Source organism: Brassica napus, chromosome C7 (genome assembly GCF_020379485.1).
Source record: "Brassica napus cultivar Da-Ae chromosome C7, Da-Ae, whole genome shotgun sequence".
NCBI lineage: Eukaryota > Viridiplantae > Streptophyta > Magnoliopsida > Brassicales > Brassicaceae > Brassica > Brassica napus.
The window spans coordinates 4,621,756-4,631,182 of NC_063450.1; the positions used below are offsets into that span (position 1 = coordinate 4,621,756).

General features: G+C 39.8%; 1 protein-coding gene across 1 annotated transcript; it reads left to right on the plus strand.

The window, feature by feature from the left end:
- The first annotated feature begins 858 nt into the window (after positions 1-858).
- On the plus strand, positions 859-3,582 carry LOC106432987. The gene is made up of 4 exons (XM_013873833.2): positions 859-1,122; positions 1,233-1,238; positions 1,389-2,765; positions 2,944-3,582. The coding sequence occupies exons 1-4, from the start codon at positions 859-861 to the stop codon at positions 3,580-3,582; spliced, it is 2,286 nt and encodes a 761-aa protein (XP_013729287.2).
- The last annotated feature ends 5,845 nt before the right edge of the window (positions 3,583-9,427 follow it).

The following is a 9,427-nucleotide window of genomic DNA, read 5'->3' on the forward strand; positions in this document are numbered from 1 at the left end:
TGGTTTTGTTGCGTCTAAGTTAGGGTTTTGTTGCGACTGAGTTAGGGTTATGTTATGGCCGAGTTATTGCTGTGTCGCAACTAAGTTAATGTTATGTTGTGGCTGAGTTACTTTTATGTTGTGGGTGAGTTACAGTTATGTTGTGACTGAGTTATTCAAACATTTTGTGGCTGAGTTATTGTTATAGTACAGATGTGTTATTATTATCTTGTGGCTAATTTATTGTTGGGTTATATGATTAGAAGGATGTTGCTGAAGTTAAATCACGGGATTACCCTCCAAGACTTTACCCTGAAGGGTCTTCTAACCTGGAAAAAAAGAAATTAATCACAATTTCCGTCCAAGAAATTAATCACAATTTCCGTCCAAGAAATTTCCCCCACATTAGAGAAACAATTGGAATTGATGTGTGGGAAGAACTGGTGTACTCTCCCATTGGAGTAGTTGCTAGGCTAGCTGGACGCGAAAGCATATGGTCTGGTAGGACCGTACACAATCTACTATGTAGACAGCTGCGAGTACATAAGAAGGAGATATGGTGTCTCGTGGTTGATGAGGCTATCAGGTTTAACTTGCTCAAGTTTGGTGAGATCACTAGGTTAAACACAGGTCCATTGCCAACAGAATGGTTTGAAGCTGATCAATACAAAGAGTTTTGGGAGGAGTTGAAGGTGCCGCTTGGGATGGGACCCAAGTTAGATGAACTGAAGGAAGCATTAGAGTTCTGTCCGCTTTGGAGTTTTGAAAAGCGTATGTGGTTGGGGCTGCTACTCCTTCAAGCCATGGGAGTCTATTGTTTGCATCACAATTCAAGGATACCTTTTTGAAAGTACAATAAGGGTATTCGACAATGAAGCCATGGGGTCGTATCCATGGGGTCGGACTGCATACGAAGTTCTCATTGACTATATTAAAACGTTGGCTCCAGAAGGAGGGTCATACACAATAAGCGGCATGACCGTCGCGTTATTGATTTGGGCATATGAATCCGTCGCCTGCTTTGGTGAGAGTTTTGGGAGGGTGGTGAATAATGAAGACGTTCCGCTTTTGCGATGGGGTGGAAAGCGTACACGTGCAAGTTTTGATAACTTGTTGGCTGCCGAAATCAAAGAGCATGGCGAGGTAAGGTTTAACACTGAGTTTTTAGTTTTTTGATGGCTGATTTATTATATTTGATGGCTGATTTATGTGTTATTTTGGTGGCTGAGTTTAATTATAACCTGGTGTTGCAGGTGCGGGTGAGGAGAATGGTTTTGAAGGACTCAATTGAAGAGATGTTTCCTAAATGACCGGGTAAACCTGACGACCCACAACTCGTTAGCTTGATAATAGACATACATGCAGGTAGATTTGTAAAAGGTTTTTGGGAAGTGCATGAGAATACGCAGGGGAAGAGGAATGAGAAGAAGAAGAAAATGAAGGGTGGAGTTTCGTCAGAAGCTGAGCCACCCACTAGGAATCAGAAGAAAGTTAAGACACAGAATGAGTCTGAAGCTGCTGCTGCGGGAAATGGCTCTAGCGAGAAGGAAGGTAGCAAAGATTTGGAGTTGGAGAACAAAGCGACTCTGACGACCATTGTGAATACTCTGGATAATATTTCCAAGAAATTTGAAAAGTTTGACTCACGGTTGGAAGCTTACGAGTTAGACCAGAACAGACCATTGATGGACCAAAAGACCATTGATGACAGGGTGAAAGCTTTACTGGAGGAGCGTCTGAAAGTTCTGGGAGTTGGAAAAATTCCCGAAAACAATGATAACCCCTCTCCACCATCAGCAGATAAATCTTTATCGTTGGCATCACCGGTGGTTCAAACGCAGCAGAAGTCTGTCAATAGTCCAGCGTTAGCTGCGACTCCTGGTAAGGTTTTTGGACCCAAGAAGAATTTGGCCAAGGAGCTTGATAAGGAATCAGGGGTGAAAAGGACTTTGGATGAGGAGTTTGGTAGTGTCGCTAAAGCTACTGATCTTGAGAGTCAACCTCTTGATTTCGTATTAATTTCTCCTGCAAAGGCTACTAAGGATGATAAGGATGCTAGGGTTCCAGCCTATGGACGCGGCTGCAGGGGCATGCGTATTGTTAAGGGTGAGGAAGCCGATGAGAAGAAAAAAGCAGCGCATGCAGATGCTGCGTTTAAGAGGAAGGAGAAGGCTGAGGCTAAGAAAAAAGTGGCTGAGGCTAAGAAAAAAGTGGCTGAGTTAATGAAGAAACAAGAGGCTGAGGGTAAGAAAAAAGAGGTTGAGTTAAAGAAGAAACATGAGGCTGAGCTAAAGAAGCGAAAACAGGCTGAGTCAAAGAACAAAGAGGTGACTCCATCTGGAGAGGACAGTGTATTTGCTGATGTGACTGACGAAGTTGTTGGGGGAGAGAACGAATTTGCGCTGGAGTCTGATGTCGAGGATCAGGAAGTGATTAGATCTGCCGTAGTAAGGGAATATCGGGAGAAACGTGTTCAATTATCTCCAAAAGGGTTTGCATTGACGGCAGTTTCTTCACCACTAGTTTTTCCGTACGTTGGAGACGATGGAACAACGTGCATGAGGAAGAATGTTACTCCTTCATCAGTAATATATGACCCTCTAGCACCTGTTGATCCGGTGCTATTGGAAAAACTGATGCAACACATTAAGAGAATTCCACCCAAACCACCAGCACCAGCAGATAAACCAGAAGTCCTCTCAGCTGATCATGAGAGTGACTTCTACAACATACTCATCCATGAAAGACCGTGGCCGGAAAAGAAATATGGATGGGTGTTTGATAATGTAAGTCTTTAGTATGGCTGAGTTATGTATTAATTTTATTATATTGCGGCTGAGTTATATATTTGATTACGGCTGACTTACATATTATTTTAGTACGGCTGAGTTATATATTATATTACAGCTGACTTACATATTCTTTTATTATATCACGGCTGACTTGTTAATATTATTTGTGTAGCATGTCGCTGCGTATATGATCGTCCTCATTAAAAGGTCTATGCGAAATCCAACCCCATTCTGGTCCAAGCGGATCGCCTTCATTGACGTTTGGTGGCAAAGTTTTTTGATTCACGATTTCACTCAGTTCAAGATAAAACCTAGTATGGTCATGTTCAAAGGCAATGGTTATGAAGATATGTTAAAGGGTAAACTTCTCGAACACTTTCCAACAAACTTGAAGTGGTATGAAAATGTGGATCACTTGTACGGATGTCTTCAAACCGGCAGAAATCACTGGGTTGCGTATCATGTGGATCTGAAGAAGGAGAAGATTGATTGCTACGATCCAATCTTTGGAGAGGCAACACCCGAAAGTGAGCAGAGAATTCTAAATTCATTTAAACCGCTGACGCACATGATTCTGTATATGTTGAATGATCATATTCCCGCCAATGTCAGAAGAAGTTCTCATTCAGTAGGAGGAGCAAAAGATACACTCCACAAAACACCCAAATTGGCGATTGTGGGGTGTCTAGCGCTTGGCGTAACATTTGATGGGATAAACGATAACAATATTCAAGGTTTACGGATGAAGATGGCAGCAGAGATCCTCGATGAAGGAGGAAATACTGTGATGAGCAATTTGCTGGCTAATTGAACATGTGTTTGTTATTTTGTACTTGACTTATGTTGTTGTTTTGTACTTGACTTATGTTATTTTGTACTTTATTAAGTATTTGACTCAGTCTTATCGTTTTTATAACCTAGCCGTGTCGTATATGTGTACCTCAGCCTTACCCCAAACATATCCTAAAATCGTAAAATGTTTATATAACTTAGTCGTATCGATTAGTATAAGTCAGCCGTTACGATATTATAACTCAGCCATACCTCAAACATACCCTAGAATCAAAAAAATTAAATATTTATACTTTAAAATGTTAAATTGAAACTCCAATTATAAATTTGAAGTGAATATTTAATCAACTGAATGTGTCTTCTTTATTGAATTTACGAGTTTAGAATCAATCATGATCTTGGGGTATATGTTGTCTTACAATTACTCATAAACTTAACTGATATATATATATAAGGTGTGAGCATAATTCAAAACTCATAAACTATTATTGTGTTATTTATTATGAATTTTTGTTTTTATAATATTTCTTGCACCATAAATCCAAATTCCAAACCTAAAAACCCAAAAAAACAAACCTAAACCCTAAATAAGCAACCCTAAACCCTAAACCCCATTTACTAAGTCAGCCGTAAATGTTAAAGTAACTCAGCCGTAAAGTGTAACTTAATCTTGACGTTTGGCGGGAAAAAGATAACTGATTCTTAGGAAATTTTAACTCGAGACGTTTGACGTTCTCTACCTCTCTATATATTGTCTCCTCTCTTACACCTTTCTCTCTCTAGAAAAAACCTAAACAATATCTCTCTATCCCCATCAAAAGTTATGCCGATTGTTCCTGGTTATTCAACGATGTAAGAGAACAGTGTCAATGCGATACTAAGCTCTGCAAATCGTGAAAACCTCCCTCTTCTATACCCTGGTCCGGGAGAATTGCTTGACACAACCAGGACTATCTGGTTCAAATTTTTAAGTGATCTCTCCCTCGTCATCCCGTCGATTCTTGCAGAAGGATGGGTTCATGATTGGCCGACATACCGCGCCATTCCCGATCATTTTAAGGAACACTGGTTTCTTCAACTCGCTGTAAGAACAGTTTGTCCACTTAAAATGGCAGCATAGCGTCGATGAGGTATTTTTATTTTGTGTTCTCAACAGTCTTGTAATCTTTTTTGTTGTAGCGCAAAAACACGTGGGATCGAAGGCATAATTTGACACTTTGGACACATTTTAATCTTGTGGCCAGAACGCTATTTCGTTGCCAGATGCGCCATTTGAAGAGAACTTGGGCAAACGGAGACGACAAGCCTCCGTGGATGTTAACAAGAGTTTGGCGTGATCTCGTCCACATGTTTGAAGAGTTTGGTCCTGACAATTTTGGTTTCTGAAAGTGATGCCTTGTCTGTATTTTGAATCTGATAATTTCGGTTCCTGAATGTAACCATGTCGAATTCAAATTTCTTTTATATTAAGTACTATAACTCAGCCATAATGTGAATATAATTCAGCCATATCTGTTAAAATAACTCAGCCAGAACGTATAAGGTAACTCAGCTGTGAATGTTAGCTCAGTGACAACTTTAAGTTAACTCAGCCAAAACGTATAATGTAACTCGATTGTGAATGTTAATTAAACATAAACCCAACCATAAGTGACCGAAACTCAGCCATTATTAAGCTAATGATAATTCAGCCATAGTAAAACATAGCCAAAATCCAGCTGTGAATTAATGGGACGTTTCCGCTTGCTTGATTAGACTGAGTTGTCGATTAATTATGGCGCGTGTGGAAAATTCGTCTCAAATCTAATATCGAGGCTAATTGTTAAGAGTTTGAAATACACGGCTGCCACGCATGTGTCGTGGGATTTACAATATCGAGACATTTAAATATTATTATATTTAATAAAAAGGAAATAAGTAAACGACGCCGTTTCATCATGTCGTCTTCTTACTCATCCTAATTCCATTTAATTCCATTTTGTTTCTGAAATTGTTTTGAGAATCAAAATGTCTTCTTCATCCTGCGTTTCAGGAAATTCTTACAGACGACGTTTGAACGCGGAAAGAGGAACGCCGAAACAATGTTGGTGTGGTGAACCCTGTTACAGTTCTACATCTGGAACCGCTACAAATCCAGGAAGATTGTACTATTGCTGCGGAAAAGGATATAATAAGGTTCGTTTTGGTTCTTATTTCGCATGTTCTGTAACGTAATACTTAGATCTGGTTATATTGTGAAAACAGAGACATTTATTCAAATGGGCGGATGAGTGTTTGGTTGAAGAGGTTGAGGATATAAAGTCACTGATAAGTGGCATGAACAAAGACATCTCGGAATTCAGACTTAACGTTGATCGGTTGGAGAAAGAGATTGAAGTAATGAATACGGCGTCTGAGGGAAAAGGAGAAGAATGTATGAGTTAGGGTCGGTGTTTGAGGAATGTGGTTGTTTGTGGGGTTGGAATGTCGTTACTTTGCTACTACTACTTCTTTGTTTAGTAATGTTTTGTACATATAAGTCAGCCTATGTTTTATGTAACTCAGACTTAACGTATTACAGTAACTCAGCCGTCAAGTAATCTGAACGTTTCCGAAACGCAGCCATAATAAAACATAGCCAAAACTCAGCCAAAACGTATAAGGTAACTCAGTCACAACTTTAAGCTAACTCAGGCAAAACGTATAAGGTAACTCAATCACAACTTTAAGCTAACTCAGCCAAAACGTATAAGGTAACTCACTCACAACTTTAAGCTAACTCAGCCAAAACGTATAAAGTAACTCACTCACAACTTTAAGCTAACTCAGCCAAAACGTATAAAGTAACCCATTCACCCACTTTCATTATTAATGGGACGTTTCCACTTGCTTGATTGGACTGAGTTGTCGATTAATGGTGGCGCGTGTGGAAAATATCGATGTCTTTATAATATCAAGGCGATTTATACTTTAACTCCACCAACAATATGAGATTATCGAGGTTAATTATTACTCCCTCCGCTTGCTTGATTGGACTAAGTATTTAATTGACGTTTTACATGTCTGCACGTAAATTAAGAAATCTGAACGTTTTGCAATGCACGTAAATTAACCTCTTTTCATTGGTGTTTAATGCTAATATGACTTCATATTATGTGACCAAAACTCAGCGTAATTAAACTAATGATAATTCAGCCATAATTAAACATAAAGCGAGCCATAATTCAACTATAAATCAGCCAAAAGAAACAATAAATCAGCCGTCATAAAACATTAACTCAGCCATAATTAATAACGCTGTTAATAACTCTCCATGATGTTTGTTGATGTTTGCATGATGTGTGTGCTTGAAAACAATAAATCAGCCATGATAAAACAGTAACTCAGCCGTAATTAAACTATAAATCAGCCAAAAGAAACAATAACTAAGCCTTCATTACATTAATTTGTAGTCAGACATACATAATGGCATAGCAAAGAACTTAAAACGATAAGATTCCGATAGATTACATCTTCACCACTTCCTTGTGTCCCTAATAACGCTTATCGGTTCAAAATCACGTAAGAACGTGCCAATCTCTTTGATCCAGAAACAACGCTCACACATGTTGTCCTCCTTAGTCATATCAATGTGCCACAAGTAGAGACATTGTCGCTCCACATGTGTTGCACATTAGCATCTGTAGAACGACGAAACATAACCTGAAATGAACACGGCCCTATTTTGGCGGAACTCGTCAGAATGCCAGAAACCCCATCCCCATTTCACAGATCGCACTAGTTTCCCTATCCTCTGAACTGATTCTCTTGGAATACCAGCAAAATACTGCCCATCACAACAAAAGATTGCTCGAGTCATTGCGTGTGTATACACAGCAGGCTCATATCCTGCATCTGCAGCACACTTCATGAGAGAAAGCCCTTCTTCTTTAAGGCCGAATGAGATGAAGAACTGTACACCCTTTTTATAAAGTGTGCTTGGATTTCCCTCAGCGTAGCAAGATTTCAACAACGAAGAAGGCATATTGAGTCCCCAGGGAACGGAAAACACATCGTAAACATGGTATACACCACGCTGCTCTGCTAACGCCTTCATCGACTTGGACGATGCGAATAGGCCATAGAGATCTTGGAAGTAGTTACGGGCCACACGTTCAACCACCAACGCCTGAATTTCTTCAGGCAATTCACGAAGAGGGAAATATTCCATTTACTGTGAAATTGATTTAGAGAGAGAGAGAGCAATTGTGTAAAAAATAGAGAGTTGAACATATAATTGTTCGAGAAGTGCCTTATTTATTGACAATAAAACGGTTTTCATATCGCGACGTTTCTTATTTTGGGCGGGAAGTTATTCCATAACCCAGCCGTAATACAAAAATAGGCTATTGGAAAAATCTGAAAGTTACCGTCCTGAGCTAGTGCTGTGAGTAGCGTCCCTTTGTATTTACCATTGAGAAACGCACCGTCGACTACAACAACTTTGCGCATAAAAGGAAACCCATTTACGCTCGCACCAAAGGCAAGAAACACATACTTCAATCTTTCAAGCTCATCGATTTGAAGACGCGTAACTGTACTCGGATTTGCCCTTCTTATCATGTATAAGTAATAATGCAAGCTTTTAAACCCACACTTAGGTGTTCCCTCATCGATTTCCCTTGCAAATTTCAGCGTCCGGTGTGATATCCAACAATCCATCTGTTCACATGAAAAACTGATCCTCATAACTCAGCCGCATCAAATACTTAAGACAGCCACAACGTAAAAATAACTCAACCCTATTTTTTTTATAACTCAGCCGCATCTAACATTATAGTAACCCAGCCGCATTGTATGAATATGTCAGCCGCTACATTTGATATTACTCAGCCGTATCGTTAAAATAACTTAGCCACAACAAAGTAATTACCTTTATACCAAACTGCTTAGTGATAGCTATTCCGACCCTCGTAGGGCGAACGGCCGGACCAACGTCACCGAGAAAGTTCTTGTACAACTCTCCTAAAATATCTGGTGTTGCTTGTCGAGATCGATTAGAACACTCTGTGCAGGAATATGTATGCTTTGAATCGTAAGTACAAACATAAAACGCCGGGGATTCTCCTTGGGTAGAAGCACGAACTCTCCAGAGACATCCATCAACCCAACACTTAACAACGTATGATGTCGGGGTTGATGTTTCTACATCAAAATCAAATTGATGCCTCACTGTAAGAAGTTTTAGTTGTCTCTCCAAATCGTCTTTACTCTCGTATCGTTGACCTACCGCAATGTCTATCGACGACATCTCCAACCTTAGAACCTCCAGATTCCCTTTAGATCCGCTCATCGAGAAGTTCTGATATCTCTTCTTGGGAGGTAACGTTGGTGAATCTTCGTCTTCTGTTGGAGACTCACCGTATGAGCTGAAGTTATCATCTTCAGATGACGCACCATCCGAATCGTCGAACATATCAAATCGGCTTTCAAATTCATCATCTTCTTCGTTTTCTTTGCCTATTTCATCTTCTCCGACTACGTCGTGTTTTTCTCCTTCCACATTACTAGAGCTGTCATTCTCAATGTCCTCTTGTTCCTTCTCGAAACTGCAATCAACGTAACTCCCACTGTAATTTTTGTCTCTGGACTCAACTACTGAAGCTTTTACTTCTGAGCTAAAGCTGAAAAATGTTTTACTCTTCTCTCTTGCTCTGTTCTCCGTAATCTCCACACAGAGACGTAGTTGTTCGATTTTCTTTAGGCTTAGAAAACCTTGCAATTGTCGAGTATTGGACACGTAATCTGGTGGAGTGTCGTGCGCCATTGTTTTCAATGCTTTATTCGAGAACATGTAGCTAAGCTGAATATGATCCCTCAAATCATTCAATCCGTAATCATCGAGA